Source organism: Aquarana catesbeiana, linkage group LG11 (genome assembly GCF_042186555.1).
Source record: "Aquarana catesbeiana isolate 2022-GZ linkage group LG11, ASM4218655v1, whole genome shotgun sequence".
NCBI classification, from domain to species: domain Eukaryota; kingdom Metazoa; phylum Chordata; class Amphibia; order Anura; family Ranidae; genus Aquarana; species Aquarana catesbeiana.
Genome location: NC_133334.1, coordinates 119,027,270 through 119,053,292, shown reverse-complemented (window position 1 = coordinate 119,053,292; position 26,023 = coordinate 119,027,270). Strand labels below are relative to the sequence as shown.

General features: G+C 43.0%; 1 protein-coding gene across 2 annotated transcripts in view; it reads right to left on the bottom strand.

Annotated features, from left to right (window-relative positions):
• The window catches only part of LOC141112294 (galectin-12-like), a 97,459-nt gene that overhangs the window by 3,679 nt on the left and 67,757 nt on the right, over positions 1-26,023 (bottom strand). For both annotated transcript variants that reach the window (XM_073604950.1, XM_073604951.1), the window contains 2 exons: positions 16,385-16,476; positions 15,401-15,563 (listed from right to left, as the gene is read on the bottom strand). In XM_073604950.1, the coding sequence (XP_073461051.1) occupies positions 15,401-15,563; positions 16,385-16,476 (255 nt within the window). The remainder of the gene's footprint in view (positions 1-15,400; positions 15,564-16,384; positions 16,477-26,023) is intronic.

Sequence of the window (26,023 nt, the reverse complement as noted above, 5' to 3'; positions counted from 1 at the left end):
CTCTCCTTTGGGCATTGTCCCAAAGAAGGAAGAAAAATTCTTATAGGTTGATTCATCATATCTTTCATTTCCAGAAGGAAACTCCCTTAATAACCAGACTGATGATAGCTTGGCTTTGGTTACATACACTTCTTTTGAAGACACTAAAAAATAAATAAATAAATAAATAAAATAAAAAAGGTAGATATTTAGGAAAATAAGCTCTCATGGCAAAGACAGATATCGAATCAGCCTTTCGCCTATTCATCCTTCATGTTTTAATCCTTTAGGTTTTTTCTTTAAAGACCGTTTTTATTTCGACAAATGTTTACCAACGGGGTGTTCGCTGTCTTGTTTTTATTTTTAATAATTTTCTTCTTTAGAATGGGTTATTAGTAAAGAAGGGTATAGAAAATGCTGTGCTAACCAAAAAGAAACAAACACAGGGACAGAGAGTGGCAAAAGCAGCTAGCACACAGACAAACCAAGTCAATGCAGAATATAGATAATTAAGTGCAGCGCTAAAACATAAGCATAAGTGAATAGTGTTCTGAATACACCTGTGAATACATAAAGCAAACCTAAAATAAACAAATAATATGGCCTACTAAATAAATTGAAAAAGTCAAATGGTGAGATATGAGACAGCAAGGGACCAAAGTCCGTAGTATGGAAGGCGAGTGGAAATCTTCTCCAGAGGTGGGGTACCATAAACCATATAAGGTGACTCATATGTGAAGGTGACCACAGATGACAAGGCACATGAATCTTCAAATGAAAAAATTTGGGTACCCTTACCAGATCCGTAGGACGCACCTGTAGCAGTGCGTCGATAGAGCATGGGTGATATTCTCCCGAGATGTCCAAACGAATGATGTCCTCTAGGTCCCAGTCACCGGTAAGGAGTAGCCGTCAAACAGGAGCTGAACCACTGTCACACACACCCTTCAGTTTCGGAGCGGGATGGTCAGAAGAGATCAACTCAAAGCAGGGCCATGGGGGAAGAAAAAAAAAAAAAGGCACTCCACATGGTGTAGATCAAAAATGGAGTTTAATTGGATAAAATCCACACATAATAAAAGTGATCACTGACAAAAAAAAAATGGCAATGTGGGAAGCTGAAGACGCCTACACAGTCTTCAACAAGATCCATTAATCCATTATTTAGATGATTTTTTTTTCTAGGTCCAGTTGATTCTCCTGGTTGTTTTTTGCTATTGGAAACATTTTTTAGCATTGGAAAAGGCGGCTTGGCCTTCAACTTGTCTGAAATTCCTAGGTATCACGATTGATACTAATCTAATGGAATTTAGGCTACCGGAAGAAAAGATATCGAAGATTAGTTCAATGTCATTACGTATGATCCGCATGAAAATCTGTAAAAGAAATGCAGTCACTATTGGGTCTTTTGGCTTTTGCCTCTAAGATTATGCTGATTGCTAAAAAAAATTTCTAGAAGATTATATATAGCAATCGCCGTTTTGAAATCCCCCTTTTCTCATGTGAGAGTTACACATGATATGAGGGAAGACCTATTAGTCTGGCTGCAATTTCTTACTTTAATGGGAGGGCTATGTGGCAGGAGGAATTTATTTTGGAAGAATTTCTCCTCTTCACTGATTCGGCTGGTCCCTATTGTTTTGCTGCAGTTTGGCGATCCCACTGGCGTGCTAAATGATGAAATCCTAGCTGGCAAAAGAAGGAAAGAAGGGCTATGTAAAAAACTGTTTTATTGGAATTATTTTCAATTGTAGTGGCTTTGGAAATTTGGGGGGGGGGGGGGGGGGTCACAATTTAAAAAAATAAAAGGATTCTTGTCAGAACAGATAAGGGAGTGATCTATGCTATTAACTGCCTCATCCAAGTTGCTGCACCTCATTGTGTTACTAGGCCATATGATATTTAAATGTCTCAGCCTACATATTTGGTTGAAGGCGATTCACGTGGCTGGTAAGAACAATGACGTTGCAGACTCGTTATCTGGCCTGCACATGGATCGTTTTTTCCAGCTATTTCCAAATGCGGACCAAATGGGAGTAAAGTGTCCACGCAATTTATGGGACCTCCTTTAGGGTCCATATATGAGTATATTAAAATTTCTGTTGCACCTTCAACCTGGGCTGGATATCAATCATCCTGGTTTATCTGGCTTTCATTTTTAAATTCCATCCAGAAACCCAATGTTTCGTTCTCTGAAGGCCTAGTTTTGCTATTTTTGTATTCCTTATTTAATAAAAAATATTCTTAGTCTCATGTACAGAAGAAATTGTCTGGGGTCTCATTTTTTTCTCAAGTTAAATAAATTTGCCTTGTCTACAATATTTTTTGGTGAAACAAGCTTTGAAAGGGTACAAGAGAAATCATTTTAAAGTTGATTATCACAAACCTATTACTCCTGATATCCTTATGAAACTTTGTTCTGTAACAAGTCAAGTTTGTTTCTCTCAGTTCGAGTCAGTACTTTTCAAAGCGTTTTTTTCCATAACATTGTTTGCAGCACTTAGTTTCTGAACTGAGTGTTATTCAAGCTGCTGATATTATCGTTTTGGATTCTATGGCAAAAATATTTATAGGGCGGTCTAGAACAGAACAATCTGGAAAAGGAAAATGGCTAACTCTTCATGCGTTTCATCTTGCATGTCATTCGTTTAAAATTGGGGCAGCCACTGAAGCATCAAGGTTAGGATTAGAGGATAGCATTATATAAAAAGTTGGTAAATGGAAGTCTGACAGTTATTTATTATATGTACATCCTAATCATTCTCTTTGATTCGTTTCAGGTAAACCCCAGGTAATATGGATTGTTGGACATTCTTACATCTATTGGGCACAACAGAGAGCAAAGAAAAAGGGTTTATACTGAGAATCTAGGTTTGGATCCACGGAAGTTTAAGGTTTTTAGGAGCAGCAGAAGAAGAGGTATGGTGTGGGCTGACCTATTTTATGAAATAGGCTACACCCATGTTTTCCTCTGCCAGATGTATTGATTATACATCTGGGGGGGGGGATGATATTGGGAAAAGGAAAACTTTTGACTTAATTTTTAAAATTAGATGATTTGCACAGTGTTGGGCTTTCTTTGCCGAACACAGTCTTTTCTGAGGCGATTCAAAGATTAAGGTGGCTATTTCCACCTGTGATGCGTTCCTTAGAAAAAGGGTGAATGGAGCAGTTGCTAAATTGCTGTAGGGTTTAGGTATCCTATCCTTAAGGCATGTAGAATTGGAGGGCGGTATAGAGGGCCTGTTTAGAAGGGATGGGATTCACTCATCTGAAACTGGAACAGAAATTTTTTACGCAGTCTTGTGTGGAAATGGCCGCGGTGCATGTTTCTGGGGATAGGCGGGCTTAGTCCCACCTGTCTTTTGGGAAGTTATTGATTCTGGAAAATGTTTTTATGTAGCCTGAGTCGTAGTGGCTAGACTGTGCTAAAGTTTATTTGCGTTATATTGGCGATTTATTCTTTGTTTTAAAACCAATAATAACAACAGCCGCAGCCTTTTAATTCCAACATTTGTCTACGGGTTTGATTTTAGGTTAAGTTTAAGGGGTTTCCCGACTGCTGTCCCATGAGGTAAGCCTGTGTAGAGTTAATGGAAAGTGGTTTTATGTTTGCAAAATAAGTACATGAATGCTATATTGGTACATAGGGGAGCTAGAATTTTTTTTTTGTCCTAAAAAAGGTGAACCTAGCCTTTAACTACTTCCCGCAAACCGCAGTCATTGTACGTCGGTACTTTGACTTGGAATTCTGCTGCCATAACCCCGCTATTTTCTTCAACAGCAGGCGGTCCTCTTTCAGATAAAAGTGGTCTCTGTGGCGGATTCATCGTGAGGTCACTTAAAATCGGAGGGAGGAGGTGCCCGCCGCACTCCAAGGCCATCGATAGCAGCAGAGATGATCGGATCCTTTCCCCTCAGTAGCATGGATCCGAGTGAAGGAAAGATGGCCCCCACTCGGCTCCATAACATTGGATGACAGAAGCAATGTCAAATGTCACTTCCGCCCAATGGTCTTAAAAGGGGACTTTTTTTTTATTGCATTTAAGTGTAAATGTGAGATCTGAGGTCTCTTGAAAGAGGTCCTGTCATGCTTTTTTTCTATTACAAGGGATGTTTACATTCCCTGTAATAGGAATAAAAGTGACCCAAATTTTTTTTTTAAAAAGGACCGTGTAAAACAACTAAAAGTAAAATAAAAAAAAAGTAAAGCACCCCCTCTCGCCGAGCTCACGCACAGAAGCGAACACATATGTAAGCAGTGCTCAAACCACACATGTGAGGTATCGCCACAATCGTTAGAGCGGGAGCAATAACTCTAGCAAAAGACCTCCTCTGAAACCCAAAACTGGTAACCAGTAGAAATTTTTAAATGTCGCCTATGGAGATTTTTAAGGGTCAAAGTTTGCTGCTATTCCACAAGTGGGCGCAATTTTGAACCATGACATGTCAATTTACTCAGCATGACATTATCTTTCACAATATGAAAAAAAATTGGGCTAACTTTGCTACGGTTTTATTTTTTAATTAAAAAATAAAACCGAAGTGTATTTTTCCTTAAAGTGGTTGTACACCCTGTACAACCACTTTTACCTACAGGTAAGCCTATATTAAGGCTTACCTGTGGGTGCTGGAGATATCTCCTAAACCTCCATGGTTTAGAAGATATTTACAATAAAGCTATGTCTACAATGTCTACGGCACATGCGCACTTTAGAAAGGGCATATAGTTCTGTTTCTAAAAGGGTCATGCTGTGATTGTGGCTCCTCCCCACATCAGATAACCTAGGAGAAGCGCTCTCCCGGGGGGGTTACCTTGCGAGCACGCTCCCGAGTCCAGCATTTGCGTCCATAGACACAAATGCCAGACTCAGCCCCCCGGCACTCGTGTCATTGGATTTGATTGACAGCAGCAAGAGCCAATGGCTGCACTGCTCTCAATCTATCCAATCAAGAGCCAGGACCCCATGGAGAGAGTCTCCGCCGACAGAAATACGGGGCTCAGGTAAGTAAAACGGGGGGCTGGGGGGGCCGATCACTGCCAGGTGTTTTTACACCTTTATGCATAGGATGCATTAAGGTGAAAAAACACGAGGGTTTACAACCCCTTTAAGGTAATGTACCTCTTTGTGTGCCACATCTCCAGCATAGGGGGCTGTGTCCCGGGAATATGGACGCCAGCACAGAGGGGGTCCTGTACCATCGCGTCAAGATTTTGAAGGTGACGACTTGGTATTTGCTACACAGAGAAGATTTATGTGCAAAAAAGAGGATTCGGGTCCTTTGATCTTCTGTAAACGTAGTGTTAAGATCCCTCTCCCACATCCTCAGGTATGGGGGATCCCGTTGGGACATATGGGTCAGTAACATATTGTAAGAGTGAGAAAGGGATTTCCGTATTGGCTCCTCTCCCAGGCATAACTCTTCAAAGGGAGTTGGTTGTCTGCAGAAACTGATTTCTGGAAGGGATCTGAGAAAGTGTGACAATTGTGAGATCTTCCATCTGCCCAGTATGGAGGAATTAAAGCTAGGATAAATGTTAGAAGGCTCGCTCCAATCCGAAGGCCCACAAAAAGAGGAAGCTCTAACTAGACTCCGATCCGGGTGGAGCCGGAAGGATCTATCAGAGAGGCCTGGTAAGAAATCCGGATGCCCTATTATGGGTGTCAGTGGAGAAGGGTAACTGGGCGTTTCCGCTATCTTGAAGCATCTGCGAAGCTCTTGTAGGGTTGGTTCAATCAATGGGTGGGAAGGGGAGGATCTGGAAGAATGAGTTCCACACCAGGGTAGACCCTCAATGGGGAACGGGACTGTTTCCTGTTCTAGCCCAATCCACAGCTTATGAGAGGAGTGCCTGCACCAGTCCACAACTCTGTTCATGTGAACTGCTGTGTAGAATAGTGCCGGGTCAGGAAGATCAACGCCTCCTCTGGATTTTGGCCGTTGGAATAGAGATCTCTTGAGCCTCGGGGGTTTGCCCTGCCAGATGTATCTAATAAAGACTGAACGTAGCCTACAAAAGAAGCCCTGTGGTATCCTAACAGGCAGTGCTTGGAGGAGGTAGAGCAGTCTCGGCATGATATTCATCTTTAAGACATTGCATCTACCAAACCAGGAGGAGACCGCCAGGCCCTTCCATCTTTCTAGGTCTGAGGCAAAAACGCTCAGGAGTGGTTGAAAGTTAAGTTGATAAATGAGGTGTAAGTCAGAGGGGTTTTAGTGCCTAAGTATTGGATGGCCTGGGAAGTCCACCGGAAGGGGAAGTTGCTGCAAAGGGAAGTCCGAGAACCTGGGGTAAGGGTGATGTTCAGCGCCTCTGACTTTTGGAAGTTGATTTTAAAATCCGATAACTCCCCATATTGGCGTATTGCTGATAATAAGATTGGGAGAGACGTAAGTGGATCTGAGATGTAAAATAACAGGTCGTCCGCATAGGTGGCGATTTTATGATAAGTGCTCGTTTCAAGTCCTCTGATGTCCGGGTTAAGCCTAATATGTTGTAATAAGGGCTCTAGGAAAATTATGAAAAGGAGCGGGGAAAGTGGACACCCCTGTCGCGTACCGTTACTTATCTTAAAGGGGCTAGAGGTCAACCCATTTACTCTAACTGTTGCGGTGGGGGAAGAGTATATGGCAGATATCCAAGATAGGATAGGATAGGGGCCGGCGTGCCAAGGCGTCGCAGGGTGGCCAAGAGGAAAGTCCAGTTTACCCTGTCGAACGCCTTTTCGGCATCTGTAGACAGCAAGATGAAAGGCATGTTAAGGCGTTTGGCCTTTGCCACCACATTTATTGTCCTAATAGTGTTGTCTCATGCCTCTCTGTTGTGGATAAAGCCCACTTGGCCTAGTGGGATTATGCGTTGGAGAACAGAGCCTATACGTTCGGCTAGAATTTTCGTGAATAATTTCAAATCACAGTTAAGGAGGGAGATAGGTCTGTAACTTGCGCAAAGAAGCGGGTCTTTCTCAGGCTTAGGGATGATAGATATGCTGGCTTGCAGGATATCTGGCGGTATGGCGTGACTATATAATATTGAGTTGAAGGCAGTAACAAAGCGGGTTGCCAGTTGAGTTTGGAAGTTTTTATAATAGGAGATTGTGAAGCCGTCGGGGCCAGGTGCTTTCCCTGTCAGAGTATCAGCTAGAGCTTTCGTAAATTCGTCCGAAGTAATTGGCTGCGATAACAAATCTACCTCTCCCTCATTGAGAGAAGGCAGATCTGCAGCCGCAAGGTAGGTCTCTATGGCTTCTAGCTTATTCTGGTTCCGTTCCTCTGAAGAGTGGGAATGTAGGTTGGAAAGAGCTTCATAGAACACCCTGAAAAATTCTGCCATTTCTGCAGAGTCATGAATTTTAGTTCCTGTGATGGAAGATAAGGCGGGGATGTAGGATCTGTTACATTGGGTCCGTAGGGCATTTGCTAGTGTTCTGCTGCACTTATCTCCGAACTCATAAAAGGTTCTGCGTGCCTTCAATAGGCTATTTTCAGCATGAAATAGAGAATGCTCTCTGATTTGCTCCCTAAGGTTGGTTACCTCTGCCTCTGTGGCCCTATCTGGGTGATTTTTATGACGTTTTTCACGGTCACTGAGTTTTGCGAGTAATTCGGATAACGTTTTTTCCCTGGCCATTTTGAGTCTGTGTCCATGTTTAATGAATATTCCTCTTATGTAGCGTGGGAGACCAGGAAGAGATCGATCCTGGAGTATGAATTATGAGCTGCCGAGAAAAAGGTGAAGTCCCTCTCTTGCGGATGGAGAATCCGCCATATGTCAACCAATCGATGGGAATGCAACAGTTCCCTGACTCGGTTCCGGGATCTCAAGGACAGGGCTGAAGAGCCCGTCGATGTGTCTTTTTGAGAATCCATGGCGAGGTTAAGGTCTCCCCCAACACTAATGTTCCCTCTGTGAAGGAGGCCAGAGCGTCCAAGCATGATTCAAGCACTGGAAGCTGGTCCAAGTTCGGCAAATACAGATTTGCGAAGGTAAATGTCTGCGACTGAAGGGTACCCTTGACAAAAAGGTATCTACCTTCGGGATCAGCATGGAGGTCCCCCAGCTGCCAGGGCAAAGTTTTGGCCAGGAGGATACTCGTCCCTTTAGATTTAGAGGAGGGTGAAGCACTGTGGTACACTGTTGGGAAATGCTTACTGTAGAGTTTTCGGATACTATCCGCCCGCAAATGGGTCTCTTGCAAAAATACAACCTGAGGTCCATAGCTCCGTGAGGCAGCTGGTTCGCTTCTCTGAAGCATTATGGCCCTTCACATTCCAGGACACGCACACTCGGAGACATGTCGGATAGGGCAGGGTCGGGTCGCTAGACCTCGCCAGCAACTAGGGCTGTTGGTGATGTGGGGGAGAGGGGGGAGGAGGAAGGCGGATTAGAATAGGAGAGGAGCAGGGGAAGGGTAGGAGGGGATACAAAAAGGGGGGCTAGGAACAAGAAAAAGAGAAAAGGAAGACAAGGAGGGAGGGGTGAGAATAAACTAAATCTCCAAATGGAGGGTTACTGCCTATTTGGGCAGCTAGGGCCTAATGGGGGAAGAGGTAAGGCACTTTGGAGTTCGGGCTCCCGGAGCACGGGGCCCCTCCAACCCATTTCTCAGAGGAAGCAGTCTCGTCCGGTACCGCGTTATAGCGTTCGGCTTCTTTAAAATGAAATAGTTGCATAAAGACATATGAAAAATCACTTTGTAACAATCAGCTTAACGTAACATTTCTTAACATTTAAACAGACAATAAAGAAACATTCATTAGTACCTTAGGTGGAAAAAACTATAGCAATCTCCGACCTCTTAATATTGGATCTGACTAAGGAAGGGGCCGCTCACCCCCACCGGGTCTATGCCCACCCGGAGCGAGTCATAGCCCCATCCCTCAGTTAAAAATCCTGAAGGGATCTAGTTCCAGCTGGAACAATCCCCGGGTCTCAAGACGGAATACTTCTATATTTCCCCTCCCCCGCCACCCCCCAACACAACAAAAGAAAAAAAAAAGGGGGGGGCAAGGGGAGGAGGGAGAGGCAGGCGGGGAGGAGGAGGAGGGGCGGGTTAAGGAGAGGAGGAGGGGGAGGGGGGACTATTGGTAACATAGCATCATCACAAAGTAGATACCCAACTTTAGATGTCATTAGGACTGAACATAAGAGAACCAGGCGGTATACCAGAACTTTAAATTTTAAACCACTGACTGTACCATTTTGCTATTAACCAGCCCTTCTGAGTCCCATCTTAAGGATTACTCCCACATCAGCTGCGGACATTCAAGCAAAAAGTATTACGACCTAGGAAACCCATGTTTTTTGTATGGAGGTACTAGGCTAAGTAGAGGGACCTAACGGATGGGAGAACCTTAAGCAGATGTGTATACAACCTGTTTTCCCTGGTCCATGGCGATAGAGCCAAACAAATCTGACTCTTCTCAAACAAACATACACCTTCAGGTGAGTCCAGGCTATAGGACTGTATGCCTTCTCTCTGTCTCTGGCTATATAACAGCAGTCCAGGATAATGGGAGCGTGTTGCTTTTCCATGAGGCCAATGGGCCAAGGAGAAACTAGAAAGTCAAACTAAGTGGGCCAGAGGCAACAAAAAAAAAAAAAAAAAAAAAAAAAAAAAAAAAAAAAGAAGGGGGGGGGGGGGGGGGGGAGAGAGGTCTCCCAATTGGCTGGTCTACCGAAGCCGGCGGAGAGCCAGCAAAACAAGGATAGATAACAATCACATGTGCCGAGGGGACAACAGGCGAAATGTACGACTGTCTTCCAGCTTGGAAGCAACTCAACTCCCTGGGTTCATAGCTCGTTGTCCTGAGGAGCCTGAGGTCTTCTGCGTTGAGATCGGCGGTTGCGTTGAGGTCTTTGAGGCCTGCCAGAAGAATTCACCCCTGGGATATTGACGTTGGGAGTCAGTACAAACGCTAGCCAGTTAGGTAGTGACACTGAAGGCAACCCAAGAGAATTAAGGAAGGTGGGAACCTCTCTGGGATGTCGGAGGATATATGTGCGACCTCCCTTCCGTGCGATCAAATGGAAAGAATGACCCCGCTTATATGTGATTCCCTGTTCGCCAAATTTCTCCAGCAGGGGTTTCATGCAGCAGCACATCTGTAGGGTCCTCCATGAGACATCTGGCAAGAGAAACCTAAGCTCCGTCAAAGTCGATATGACCTCTATGCCAAGCCCGTTAGAGAATGTCCTTTTTGATAGAGTAATTATGCAAGCAACAAAGGACATCTCTAGGTCTGTCTTCTGCTGTGTTTCTGGGGCCGAGGGTTCTGTGGACTCCATCTATGGCAATTGGGGTTTCCGTCGGGCGCTCTAGGCAGACATTGAATATGGCAGTCACCGTCATCTTTAGGTCTGCTTGCTGGGTGGCTTCTGGCAGACTGCGGATTCTGATGTTGCGGCTGCAGTTGCGATTTTCCAAATCGTCTATCAACAAATGCAGCTGTGCAATTTGGTCTATAACTTCTTCTTGCGTGTCATGCAAGGAGGTGACTTCTTGACGCAGGGTTGCAGTGTCCGTCTCCACAGTGGCGACTCGTGTGGAAACTTCTGTTACTGTTTGCTTTATTCCTGCAATTTCCCCGCAGAGCGCTGCCTCCATTCTAAGTGCCACAGAGTCCAGATCATCTCTGGTGGGCAATTTTTGTAAATGTGTCCACAGTGCCTGCTCTCCAGTAAGCATGGGTGAGGGCTCGGGTGAGGGCAGAGTAAGTGGGGCAGTGCTCATCGAGGCTTGCAGTGAGATAGGCAAAGCCACGCCGAGTGTCAGGCTCTGTTGCTGGGAGCGCTGAATGCCCTGGGAAGCATTGAAGTGAGTCACTGGGTTCCCCTCTTGGGCTGTCAAAGGATGTGAGGGACAGAGAGCAGGGGAGGCAGGGGGAGAGGTTGCTAGTCAGAGAGAACGGCAGCATGTCATTACAGTTAGTATGTCTCTCTCCTCGTCCTGAAGGTGTGCCAAGCTCTGCTCCCTCATCTGCTCCCGGCGCCATCTTGGAAGGGTCCGGGGTTGATACCGCCGGCTGCTTCAGTATGAGAAATCTCTCCATGGGTGTTCCGTGGCACGTAGCTCAATGGTGCAGTCTTCTCAGATGTGTAGGTGTGCTGAGAAGCCGAAATATGCGGTAAGGCTGTGAGGTTGGACTAGTAAAGAGCCGCGGACCGGGAGCCCTCTGAAAACGCGGCTTCACTCCTCCATGCCGAGACCACGCCCCCTAAATCAAAATTATAAAAAGGTACGTCCATTCTCATTAAAAGCTTAGCCTCTTACCGGATCATCATGATCTCTGTTATAAGAGATCAAACAGCATGACAGAGAGGGTCTCCGTCATCCACCTGAACAGGACAGTTTTTAAGGCAGAGAAAAAGGGGCAGCTGCGCCCCAGAGCAGCTGCCTCATACATTACCAACTATCCCAGTTTAAATTCCCTTATCCCTTGAAGTTTTAGTCCCATGCTGTGTCCCGATATCTCAGTGTAAAGTTCTCTTGCTGCCCAGCTCTGCTCTTTTGCCATGTACAGCTGATTCATCTGCAGACCCTGTGTTTACATGTAAATAACCTGCATTGATATGCAAATAGCAGTAGCATTAATATGTAAATAGTCGCAGACCGCGGAATTGATATGTAAATAGAGGCGGCAATCATATGTATATCATGTCCCCCTGAGGTCATCTACCATCACTTTTGCTGAATGCTGCCCACTGGGGAAGTAAAGGTGCCTGCTTGAAAGTCCTGCCTACAACTATATTCATTAAGCCCAACATTAGCCTGTTCTGCAAAGATAAGAAAATTGAAAGTGGAACAATTTTTCAAAATAACATGGTGCCACAGCACCCTGAATTTTGGTGCATGTGAATATGCACATCTCAGCAGATGCATGCGGGTGTCATTAATTAACCGCTTCAGCCCTGGAAGATTTTACCCGCTTCCTGACCAGAGCATTTTTTGCGATTCGGCACTGCGTCGCTTTAACTGACAATTGCGCAGTCGTGCGACGTGTCTCCCAAACAAAATTGACGTCCTTTTTTCCCCACAAAAAGAGCTTTCTTTTGGTGGTATTTGATCGCCTCTGCGATTTTTATTTTTTGCGCTATAAACAAAATAAGAGGAACAATTTTGAAAAAAAATGCATTATTTTTTACATTTTGCTATAATAAATATCCCCCAAAAATATATAAAAAAACCATTTTTTTTTCCTCAGTTTAGGCCGATCGTATTCTTCTACATATTTCTGAAAAAAAAAAAAAAAAAAATCGCAATAAGCGTTTGATTGGTTTGTGGAAAAGTTATAACGTTTACAAAATAGGGGATAGTTTTATGGCATTTTTATTAATTTTTTTTTTTTTTTTTTTTACTAGTAATGGCGGCGATCAGCGATTTTTAATGCGACTGCGACATTATGGCGGACATGTCGGACATTTTTGACACATTTTTGGGACCATTGTCATTTATACAGCAATCAGTGCTATAAAAATGCACTGATTCCTGTGTAAATGACACCGGCAGAGATCAGTGACACTTGTCACTAGGCAGTACGGGGAGATGCTGTTTACATCAGCATCTCCCCGTTCGTCCTCTCCGTGAGGCGATCGCGAGTATCCCCGCGGCGATCGAGTCCGCGGGACGCAGGACCCGCGACCCGACTCACGGAGCTCCCAGCCGAAGCGTGCACGCAATGGCACAGCGGGAAATTCAAATGGACGTACCTGTAAGTCCATTTGTCCAGTTGTCCCATTCTGCCGACATACATCGGCGTGCACCGGTCGGGAAGGGGTTAATGGCACTGCTCTGTATCCGCTTAAGCCATGTTTCTGTGGTGTCAAGAAAGCGATTTCGCATGCATTCCCGACACACACAAATGCGAATGCAGGCTAAAGGTCTCAGTTACATTGGTGGTCAGTGTAAAACTTCATTATGTTGGGGCTTGGTGTACAATCCTATTATTCACACTTGTGACCAGTGTGAAGGTCCCCCTTACATTGGTGGTCAGAGTAAAGCCCTCTTTACATTGGTGATTTCTGTGAATGCTCCTATTACATAAGTGGTCAGTTTAAATCCCCATTACATTGGTGACCAGTGTAGAAACTCCTCTTTATATTGGTAATCGTTAAAAAAAAAAAAAATCCAAACTTGCATTTTTGGTCAGTTTCAAATCCTCCCTTACATTGGTGGTCCATGTAAAAGCCCCCTTTAAAATTAGTGGTCAGTGTAGAAATCCCCCCATTATTGGCTGTTGATGTAAAATCCCCCATTACATTGGTTGTTGGTGTAAATTCTTTATAACATTGATCAGTGTACATTTCCTTTTACATTGGTGGCAAGTGCAGAATTACCCTTACACTGGCGGTCAGTGTAAATCCCCCTTTACATTGGTGTTCAGTGTAGAAGTGTTACCTTACATTGGTGGTCAGTACAAATCTCCTCGACAATGGTTGTCAGTGCAAATTCCCCCTTACATGGAGGTCATTGTATATTCCCCCTTTCACTGGTGGTTGGTGTAAATGCTCTTATTACATTGGTGTCAGTCTAGAAATCCCTCTCTTCTACTGGTAGGTGGCGTAAAATCCCCAGTTACATGGTGGTCAGTGCAAATTCCCCCTCACATTGGTGGTCATTGTAAATTCCCCATTACATTGGTAGAATCCCCCACTATATACTTGCCAAAGATTTCCAGCTTTGCTCTACATGATTCAGAATTTGCCACAGTGTACTGCTTCCCAACTAATCCCATCCCCCCCACCACTGTTACTGATCCCATCAACCCCCCAGCATTGCCACTGATCACATCCCCCCTCCCCCCTTCCACCAGCATTGCCACTGATCCCAGGAGTTATCTGATGGGCCCCCTCACCCCCCCCAGTCCATGGTGTGCCGGCAGTGAGGAGATGATGTGCTGTAACCTTTAGCAACCAATCAGTGAGCAGTAATGCTGTGCACTAACCTCTTGCAATCAATCATTGAGTGGCACAGATATGCAGTAACCTCTAGGAACTAAATCAGTGAGCAGTAAACTTGTGCATTAACCTCTAGCAACCAATTAGTGAGTGGTATAGATGTCCAGTAACCTCTAGCAATCAGTATTGATGTACAGAAATCCCTAGCATCCAATCAAAAAGCAGAAGTCTTGCGCTGTAACCTCTAGAAAATAAACAGCAAGCCATAATGTGTGCTGTAACCTCTAGCAGCCAGTCAGTGAGCGGTAATTATACACTGTAACCTCTGGCAACCAAATCGCAATCGCTGCCTGATCCGATTCAGAAAATTGATTTTGAGTCTAGCTGCTATTGTATGTCTCAAATCACATGGAGAGCGAAATTGCATGGAAGAGGGGGCCCAAGAAAATGTTTGAATCTATTTCCTGGTAACAGACAACGCAATTTTCTTTGCATATATTTTCTATTGCTCTTTTTCTGGTATTCAGGAATTTCCAAAAAGTGCAGCAGTGTGTTCTTTGTTTTTTTTAGCGGAGGTTTATCTTGTATACATATATGCGGTGCAGAGGCAGTGCGAATTCTAAAAGAGTCCAGTGCGTTTGCTGAGCACTGCAGTGCGGTTCAGATGCGAATTTCAGGCTCATTGTCTTCTATAAAATTGCATCTGAATCGCACATCTGATCAGTTTTGAACACAAATTCAATTTAAAAAAAAAAAAAAAAAAAAAAAAAAAAAAAAGCACGGGGGTCCCCCTCCCAAACCATACCAGGCCCTTTGGAATTTGGTACAGATTTTAAAGGGAAACCCCCGCCCCAAAATGAAAAATAAATAAAATAATGGAGTGGGGTCCCCCCAAATCCATGCTAGACCCTTATCCGAGGCTGGGCAGGCAAGGAGGAGGGGGGGTGTCGGGGGGGGGGGGCGAGCAAGTGCCCCCCTCCTCCTGAACCATACTAGGCCACATGCCCTCAACATGGCGGGGGGGTGCTCTTGGTCTACTAAATTAACAGTGGCTGTGTCTCTCAAAACAACCCAACAGATGTTCTCTTATCCAAGTGAATATCCAAACAAAATGTAAAAAAAAAATGTACAGGACTTTAAAAAGGTGCCATAAGGAGACAACAATTTCTCTTATGGTACTTAAAGTCTACATTTTTTACATTTTGTTTGGATCTTTAGCAGTAACAGATGTGGTAATAAGGTGGCCCATATTTATACTATGTTCTCTTATCTATCACAAAACAAAATGCTTTGGAGGTGGATTTACTAAAACTGTAAAACTGGAGAGTGCAAAATCTGGTGCAGATCTGCAGAGAAACCAAACAGCTTCCAGATTTTTTTTTTTTTTTTTTGTCAAAACTTAATTTGCTACCATGCACAGCTGCACCAGACTTTGCACTCTCCAGTTTTAGTAAATCAAGCTTTTGTCTGCTTTTTTTCAGTTTCTCTACTGGAGCCCCCCACCTACACATCGAAACTTACTTCAAAAAACCTCTCTGGGTAAAACAAAAAGAAAGGCGTCTGAACATTCTGTGGCTGCCCCCATGACTGGCCGATGAAAGAATTATAACTCAGTGACTGATCCTGGAAATTTGCAGTCAATTTAAAAGGGATGGAGTCACTGGATTTCAACAGAAGAGTAAGCCTGCAAAAAGAATACACATCCAATAAAAACATCCTCATTGGTGAATAATCAATCGATTTATGATCATTTGCCAGATGAAACGCTTACTTTTTAAAAAATAAGATTTCCTAGTCTGGCGTGTTGTCTGTGCCTCAGACAAATTCGTTCCATTTTTTTCTACATTCCAACAGAGCTACAAGCAGTTTTAAACTGGGCAAAGTGGAAACTTGTCACTAAAAGCTAAAAAAGATTTTGCCACAGCAGCAAAACCTAAAGTGGCAAAACTGGATTTTTTTTAGCATTTGTGTAATAGATCAGCCATCACTGGGCCTTATAAACAATCCTTGATAGTATTACTTGTATTTCACGGTCTTATTTTCTTATATATGTATATCTGCTGTCTTCAGCTTTCTATATTCTTTAGAAAGTGCACAAAAAAAAAAAAAAAAAAAAGTCTTCCCGTTTCAGCAGTGGGAGGGGAGTCTGGGCATACACTGACAGCTGATTGGGGGAAAGGCACCCCCCACCCTCCACATTAGGCAGAGGAACAAAGAAACACACAGAACTGTGCTGTGACTAGACAAGCTCCCTGCTTATCTCTAAGCTCCCTCCAACTTTTCAGCTTCTTTTATCTCCTGTGTCAGAGAACTTGTCAGAAGTTATCATGCTGATAACAGCGGAAGGGAGCAGCAGAAAGACGCGGTACTTAGGGCTTTGGAGAGGGATAATTAAACACTTCAGATACAGTATGTACCAGGTCACATTTCATGAATCGGGTTTACATCCACTTTATAAAGTAACAAAAAAAACAAAAACAAAAAAAAACAAAAACAAACACTGACTCATCTGGGTTTACTGTCACTAAACCGCGGACAGTGATCGCATGACATTCAGAGAGTCCCATGGGAAAAGTCTTTGACAGTGGTGTTTTTTGCTGCAAAAAAATAAAACATTTGTTAGCCAAATTAAAAAGAGCATTTATTATAACATTTATTAAACCGTTGGTATCCAAGTAGATTGAGTTCTGGCTTTACTTGCTGTATTCTTTACCCAGGTCTGTGACAAAAAAAAAAAAAACCCACACACCACACTATAGTCATTCATAACCAAAATAAATAGCAAAGTCAGCAATTGAAGCCTAAATATTTCTATCAGCATAGGCTTGCTGAAAGAGGAGTTTCAGCCCGGGTGAAAAAAAAAAAAAAAAAAAAATTACTGTAGCTGACTTTTAATATAAGGACACTTACCTGTCCAGGGAGCACGCAATGTCAGCACCCGAAGCCGACCCGTCCTTCGGCTCCGGGTGCAGGTGCTGGCATCCTTACTAAGGGAAACAGGAAGTGAAGCCTTGCAGCTTCACAGTCTGTTTCCTACTGCGCATGCGCAAGTCACGCAGCACTTTTCTGAATGGCCCCGTGGAAACATACCTCGCCACGGCGGCCATGGGACGAACATATACCAAAAAGTTATGACCCCCCCCAATTATCCAAAAATGGGGGGGGGGGGGGGGGCTTGGGGTTTTGTGTGTGTGCTTTTTTTTTTTTTTTAAACAAAAAGTTTAATTTTTGCCTGGAACTCCGCTTAAATAAATCTTTCGCAGCCAGATTGGGATACCGCTCACTCTTATATATTTGTTACATGTCCCCATTCACATTGCAAGTCTGTGATTATAGCTAGCGGCTATAGCACCTGCTTGCGATAATCACAAGCAAATCCAGCAGGCTGGTTGTACCAAAGTTGATCGATCAACTTGGTACATTCAGCCTGCCCATCAACTGTTCGAATCAAACCATTAATGGGCAGGCTGAATGTAACAAGTTGATCGTTCAGCTTGGGTGCAACCAGCCTGCCGGATTCACGTGCGATTATCGCAAGCAGGTGCTATAGCTGCTAGCAATAATTACTGTCTTAAAGCAGGCCATAGATTATGCAATTTTCTTTCCTTTAACCACAGTCAGTGTTGATGGGGGAATACCTCCCTCCTGCTAAGCTATTGTATGCTCCCTACGCCACAGATCTACAGCCCTGGCCAAAGGTTTTGAGAATGACACAAACATTAACTTGTCGCAAAGTCTGCCGCTTCGGTGTTTTTAGATCTTTTTGTCAGATGTTACTATGATATACTGAAGTATAATTGCAAGCATTTCATAAGTGTGAAAGGCTTTTATTGTTAACCCCTTCGCTGCCGGTGACATTTACACAGTAATCAGTGTATTTTTATAGCACTGATCTCTGTATAAATGCCAATGGTCCCAAAAATGTGTAAAAAAAAAAAAATGTCCAATCTGTCTGCCATAATATCGCAGTCCTGATAAAAAAAAAAATAATAGTAATAAAAATGCCATAAATCTATCACCTATTTTGTAGATGCTATAACTTTTGCGCGAACCAATCAATATACACTTATTGCCATTTTTATTATCAAAAATATGTAGAAGAATACATATCAGCCTAAACTGAGGAAAAAAAAATTTGCTTTGTTTAAAAAAAAAAAAAAAAAAATTGGGGATATTTATTATAGCAAAAAGTACAAAATATTGTGTTTTTTTCTAAATTGTCGCTTTTTTTGTTTATAGCGCAAAAAAAAAAAAAAAAAAAACACCACACAGAGATGTTTAAATACCACCAAAAGAAAGCTCTATTTGTTGGAAAAAAAAGCACGTCAAGTTTGGGTGCAACGTCGCACGACCGCGCAATTGTCAGTTAAAGCGATGCAGTGCCGTATCGCAAAAAATGGCCTGGTCATTGAGCAGCCAAATCTTCCGGGGCTGAAGTGGTTAAGGTCTGGGGAGTTTTCTGGCCATGGACCCAAAATTTCAATGTTTTGTTCCCCAAGTTACTTAGTTATCAATTTTGCCTCCTGGCATGGTGCTCCATCATGCTGGAAAATGCATTGTCCGCGAACCAAATGGTTCTTGGATGGTTGGGAGAGGTTGCTCGCTGAGAATGTTTTTGTGCCATTCTTTGGCTATGTTCTTAGGAAAAATTGTGAGTGAGCACACTCCCTTGGCTGAGGAGCAACCCCACACATGAATGGTCTCAGAATGTTTTACTGTTGGCATGACACCAAAATGATGGTAGCGCTCACCTTTTCTTCTCCGGACAAATTTTTTCCCGGATGCCCCAAAACCATCAGGAAGGGGATTCAGAGAAAAATTACTTTACCCTAGTCCTCAGCAATCCAATTTCCAATCTGCACTGATGGTTCCCCGATCCCGCAGCTGAATCAACTGTAGGAGACAGTCCAGGCATTTGCTGGACTTTCTTGGGCTCCCTGAAGCCTTCTTCACAACAATTGAACCTCTCTGAAATTCTTGAAGAAGATCCGAAAAATGGTTGATTTAGGTGCAATCTTAGTAGCAATAATTTCCTTGCCTGCAAATTCCTTTTTTGTGCAAAGCAATAATGACTGCACGTGTTTCTTTGCAGGTTAACAGAGGAAGAACAATGATTTCAAGCACCACCCTCCTTTTAAAGCTTCCAGGCTGTTATTTTAACTCATTCAGCATAACAGAGTGATTTCCAGCCTTGTCCTTGTCAACACTGAAACCTGTGTTAGCGAGAGAATCACTGACAGTGGAAAGGTTTTTTTTTTTGGGGGGGGGGGGGGGGGGGTGTTAAGTTAATTTTCATGGCAAAGAGGGACTTTGCAATTAATTGCAATTCATCTGATCACATCATAATATTCTGGAGTATATGCAAATTGCCATCTTAAAAGCTGACTTTGTGAAAATTAATATTTGTGTTATTCTCAAAACTTTTGGCCAGGGCTGTATATTATAACCAGTATTTAACTCTCCCTATGCGGTAACAACTTAAATGCAGTTGCTGAGCCATCCAAATTGTATCTTGTGTTGAGCCTTGATAAAAGGGGAAGCGGTGTTACTTCCGGGAACAAGCTGTTTTGTTTTTTTTTGTTTTTTTACAACATTGTATGACATTTTTACCAACAATTAAAATTATTTTGGATTCTTTATTCCAGGTTTGGTCTGGTATTCCTTTCTGTATTTTTATGTACTAATGATCATGAAAGACTGCAGGGCTTTCTAATTGGCAACGTGTATCAGGAACATGAGATATTAGCTCCAGCCCATACTCGCTAGTTCTGCAAAAGGTATTTGCCAGGCCTGAAGGTCCCCTTGTTCAGGTTTAAGAATGGAAAATGTCATTTATTGTAGAATTCAGTAACCCCAGCACTGGAATGCCGGACTACTGAAAACCGAAAAAAAAAAACCTTTAAAAAACTCCTAATCTAGTACGACTTCATAACAGATTGTACACTATTTCTCCAAGCTCATAAGCACTGGCATTGCCTTTAGGACATTACGTTATGTATTTGTGCACATCTATGGACATTTTCTTGGATAAGGTAATGCTTTGTTTCATCTGCCTGGTTTACTGCAAAGCTCTGACTTCAAGCTGAACTCTTAAAACTGCCTGTAGTCACATGTATAATATATGAATCCGGTCTGTAAAATAGCAGAAATTAGATACTTAGTTTATGTCCGGGTTTATGAACTTACACTGGCTCCATTTTTCTGGAAGCATTTGTAAAGAAGTTGTTGCAGCTGGGTATTTTATACAGTATCTGGAAAACAACTTTTCAAAAACTAAATTTTTGCTTTGTTCAGCCAATGGACAGGAGAGATGCAATGCTGATCATTTCTGTTTTAGAGCCATTTGTGCATCTGCATTAGCATGCATTGCATTAAGTAAATGCACTCCAAATGTCCCATTAGGATCGGTTCACACCTATGCATTTTTATTGCTTTTTTGCAGCAACGCACTGCAGTCCTTTAACCTCCCTGGCGGTTTTCCCGAGTGTGGCTCGGGGTTAAAATTCAGTACCATTAGCGGTAACCCCGAGCCACACTCGGGATCGCATTGCAGGATCCTGGGGCGGCGTTACTTACATTGTCCCCGGGATCCTGCGATGTCCCCCGCAGTGTCCGAGGGCTCCGTCCTCCTCCGAAGCCTCTCCGTGCCAGGCTCCGTTCCCTGCGAGCGGCGCGACGCACGGGGGCGGAGCCTGGCGGCAAATTCAAAAAACTGTCAAAATCATAACACATACAGTACTGTAATCTTACAGATTACAGTACTGTATGAAATGATTTCACATCCCTTTTGTCCCCAGTGCTCTGGCCCATGCCCTGCATGCAGTTTTACATGATATACACTGTTCTTTCTGCCTGGAAACTGGAGATTGTCCATAGCAACCAAAAAGTGTCCCTTTACGTCAAAAGTGGCTTTAGACCAGCTAGAAAACAGCGATAGTAAATTAGAACACTTGCAGAATTGAGCGATGGTGAATTGTGGGGAAATTTATTTTATTACTATTTTTTTAAATTTTTTTTAATTATTTATTTTTATTTATAATATTATAATTTATGTTTTTGTGTTTCAAACTTTATCATACCCGGGATATCTACTAGACTCTGGTTTGGACAGATTTAAGTGTGTTATTGTTAAGATTTACAGACCTACAATATAAAATGCCAAATTTCCATGCAAAATTGTACCGCTTTCAGCACCTAAAATCCGAAATAATCATACCGCCAGGGAGGTTAACATGGTTTCCTTTTCTCAGCCGCTGCATTTTTAAAAAAAAGTTCAGGGACTTTTAACCGATTCAGCCCCAGAAGATTTTACCCCCTTCCTGACCAGAGCACTCGCTTTAACTGACAATCCCGTGGTCGTGCGACGTTGCACCCAAAACAAAATTGACGTCCCCCCCACACAAATAGAGCTCTTTTGGTGGTATTTGATCACCTCTGCGGTTTTTATTTTTTTACGCTATAAACAAAATGCGACAATTTTGGAGAAAAAAAAAAAGCAATATTTTTTACTATAATAAATATTCCCCAAAATATATTAAAAAACCTAATTTTTACGCAGTAAGCATATATTGGTTTGCGCAAAAGTTATAGAGTCTACAAAATAGGGCTTAGTTTTATGGCATTTTTTATTATTAATCGTTTTGTTTTGTTTTTTACTAGTAATGGCAGCAATCTGCGATTTTTATCAGGACTGCGACATTATGGCAGACACATCGGACACTTTTGACACATTTTTGGAACCATTGGCTTTTTTACAGCGATCAGTGCTATAAAAATGCACCGATTACTGTAAAAATATCAATGGCAGGGAAGGGGTTAACCACTAGGGCGCGATCAAGGGGTTAATTGCGTTCCCTCTCTGTGTTCTAACTGAAGGGGGGAGGGGACTGTCTAGGGGAGATGACAGATCGCTGTTCATACTGTGTGTATGAACAGACGATCAATCTCTTCTCCCCTCAGAGAACCGGAGTCTGTGTTTACACACACAGATCCCCGTTCTCGGTGTGTCAGCAGCGATCGCAGGAGCCCAGCGGTGATCAGGACCACTGGGCACTCGCATTAGCTCTGGGGGCGAGCAGCGGCCACCCCTAGTGTCAACAGGGTGAAGCTACGTTACACATCCGCGTTTCGCCCAGCCATGCCAGTTTTACTGCGGTAGCTGGTCGGCAAGTGGTTAAGGCAAAACTGTGCCTTTTTAATTTAAAAGACTTCAAGAAAAAGCTGCAGAAAAGCATGAAGTGCGTTTTTGCCGCCATTTGCCTTTTTAATCCACCCAACAACAAATTGTCCAAAAAAAAAAAAACCACACGCATCAAAAAAGTGTGAACAATGCATCAAAGACGCATGCGTAAAATGCCGAAAAAAGCACTGCAGAAACTGCATCTGTATCCCCCCCCCCCGACTCGAACACCACCTATCGCTTGGTCCTCAGGGCTCTCTGAGCAGAGAGCGGTGACGGTCAGTCACCACTCTCTGCTCTGCCTCTCCCTCCCCTTGCTCACTGGAGCGCTGGGCTGTGGAGGGGGTGGAAGTGGCCAGCTTAGGGTCTCAGTGGCTCACTGAAAGGCTGAGTTGGGGTTCTGATCCAGGCATGAGGACAGATACTGACTTCATTGTTGAGATCTTGCTCAAACATGGACCAGCTCTGTGACGTTAGCCAACAGCGCTGTCTGATGAAAACGGGTCACAGAAGTGCAGAGCAAACTGCACTCCTGTGATCCATAGGAGAAGTACAGTGAAACAAGTTCAGGCTGGACTTCTCCTTTAAAATAATGAAGGAGGTCACAATTTTCTGTTTTGTAATGCACAGCCTCTTTGATTTTGATTTTTTTTCAGTTTTAGAAAGAAGCATGGCAAAAAAAAAAAAATTCCTCATGTAAAAAGCGACATATACAACAACAAACCAGAAACAATAAGCTCACTTTAGGTTAATTAAAACACAGCGATTGGATGCACTTAGCGCATTAGTCCTAGCCATATAGGTTGTGATGGATGAGAAGGAGGAGGAAAGAGTTAAGCAGTACCCCAAATCTCTTTAGAAGACATTTCAGCTCAATGCAAGAACCACTTTGTATGAAAATTTGGATTCCTCATGGTTCCCAGAATCTCATTGGAAAGAGTGTGATGGCACTTCGCCCAAGTGTGGTGAGTGGAAGATCAGAGTAGGTATATATATATAACTTTTTCCTTACAGTTAGCGCTTTTTAGGGGAGGGGTCCCAGCAAAAAATTGAGGATTACATATCCTTTTTTAAAAAGGGTTTAGTGCATGTGTGTGAATTAAGGCACACACAAACTAATGGAATTACTACTTAACCACTTCAGCCTCTGAAGATTTTAACCCCTTCCTGACCAGAGCACTTTTTACAATTTGGCACTACGTCGCTTTAACTGACAATTGTGCGGTCATGCAATGCTGTACCCAAACAAAATTTGCGTCTTTTTTCCCACAAAAAGAGATTTCGGTTTGTGGTATTTGATCACCTCTGCGGTTTATTTTTTGCGCTATAAAACAAAACAAAAAAAAAAAGCAACAATAAAAAAAAAAAAAAAATAATAATTTTTTACTTTTTGCTATAATAAATATCCCCCAAATATTCTTTTAAATATTTGATATTCTTCTAAACTTTTTTTTAAACAAAAATATCGCAATAAGCGTATATTGGTTTGCGCAAAATTTAGTGTCTACAAACTATGGGAAAGATTTATGGCATTTTTATTATTATTTTTTACCAGTAATGGCAGGGATCTGTGATTTTTAGCGGTACTGCGGCGGAAAGCTCGGACACTTACACATTTTTGGGACCATTGACATTTATACAGCGATCAGTGCTATAAAAATGCACTGATTACTGTGTAAATGTCACTGGCAGGGAAGGGGTTAAATGTGTGTTCCCTCAGCGTGCTCTAACTGTATCGGGATGTGACAAACGACGTGTCTCCTCTGCCAGCACAGGGATTTGTGTGTTTACACAAATCCCCGTGTTGGCAAGCGTGGCAAGAGACATATAGATATATTTTCTATCTATATTTATAGAGCGCCATTATGCTGCAGTAAATCTGCGTGAGCCAGTGTTCTATCGATCTGTGCCCTCCGTTGAAAAGTGCCTGCACATGCGCAGAACGGAAAAAACTACAGTTGAGTTGCCAATCAGCTGGAGTGACGTCACCATAGCACATGCGCGCATCGTAGGAGTTTTTTTTTTTTTTTCCCTCCACGGGCAATACCATTGAATGCTATGCAAAGAGCGGAGGGATGCCGTAGATGTCAGATTGTGCCTCACTGTAAACCCATGGCGCAACAGCGAGGCACAATATGACAAATACGGTGTCCGTCCGCTGTTTGCATAGCATTAAAAATTGTGCCCGAGAAATGGCATCTCCCATTGAAAAAAAAAGGCTCCTACGATGTCCGCATGCACTATGGGACATCACTCCAGCTGATCGGCATCTCAGCTGGAGTGCCCTTCCGTTCTACACATGTGTGGGCACATATACACAGAACACCGGTTAAAATGTACTTTCATGCAGCAAAACACAAAAAAAGTGTACATGGGTCTAAAGGTCTGATATTGTACCCATAAAGAGCGACAGACTTTTAGAAAGAGACCAACCTTTCACATGAAACTTTAATCCGATCCCAATATTATATATATATATATATATATATATATATATATATATATATATATATATATATATATATATATATATATATATATATATATATATATATATATATATATATATATATATACACATACATACACACACACATACAGTTGTGCTTATAAGTTTACATACCCAGGCAGAATCTATGATTTCTTGCCCATTTTTCAGAGAATATGAATGATAAACACAAACATTTTTCACTCATGGCTAATAAATGGCTTCAGCCAAACGCTGTCAACTGTTTTTACTCTTTTTAAATCATAATGGCAACAGAGACTAAAAAGTTTACATACCCTGGTGATTTTGGCCCGATAACATGCACACAAGTTGACACAAAGGGGGGCCATTAATAAAAGGTAACCATCCTCACCTGTGATCTGTTTCAGTGGCATTGCGGAGGGGGGCGGAGGGGGGAGCACCTGGGTGACACCATCCTAAGGGAGGTGGAGGGTCCTGGAGGCTGGGCTCTTCAGCCGGAACATGCCGGTGCCAAGTTCGCCTTGAGCGAGACTGCTCACTCTCACTGCAGCTGCCTCTATTCCATTATACACAAGTGCACTGCAGCCGCCCGGAGAGTGACAGTCTGAGAAACTCTCCGGGCAGCTGAACACTAAATCTTCCTCCGCGAAGGTGCATGGGGGGGGGGGTATCCTGAGGGGGTGTCTGCACTTATTTGGAGGGGGTCTGTACTGATGGAGGGAGTCTATACTTAGTCAAGGGTGTCTGCACTGGGTGGTGACTATACTTGGTTGGTTGGGGGTGCGTGTTTTACCGCACCGGGTGACAGCAACCCTATTGACGCCACTGATCTGTTTGCTTGTAATTAGCGTGTGCGTATAAAAGGTCAATTCGTTTCTGGACTCCTGACAGACCCTTGCATCTTTCAACCAGTACTGCACTGACGTTTCTGGATTCTGAGTCATGGGGAAAGCAAAAGAATTGTCAAAGGATCTGCGGGAAAAAAAAAGGTAGTTTAACTGTATAAAAACAGAAAAGGGATATAAAAAGATATCCGAGGAATTAAGAATGTCAATCAGCAGTGTTCAAACTCTTATCAAGAAGTGGAAAATGAGGGGTCAGGTAGACCAACTAAAATTTCGTCCACAACTGCCAGGAAAATTGTTTGGGATGCAAAGAAAATCCCACAAATAACTTCAGGTGAAATACAGGACTGTGAAAATGTGGTGTGGCCGTTTCAAGATGCACAATAAGGAGGCACTTGAAGAAAGATAGGCTGCATGGTTGAGTCGCCAAAAGAAAGCCATTACTACGCAAATGTCACAAAGTATCCCACTTACAATATGCCAAACAGCACAGAGCCAAGCCTCAAACCTTCTGGCACAAAGTCAATCGGAGTGATGAGACCAAAATTTAGCTTTTTGGCCACAACCATAAACGCTACATTTGGAGAGTCAACAAGACCTATGATGAAAGGTACACCATTCCTACTATGAAACACGGAGGTGGATCGCTG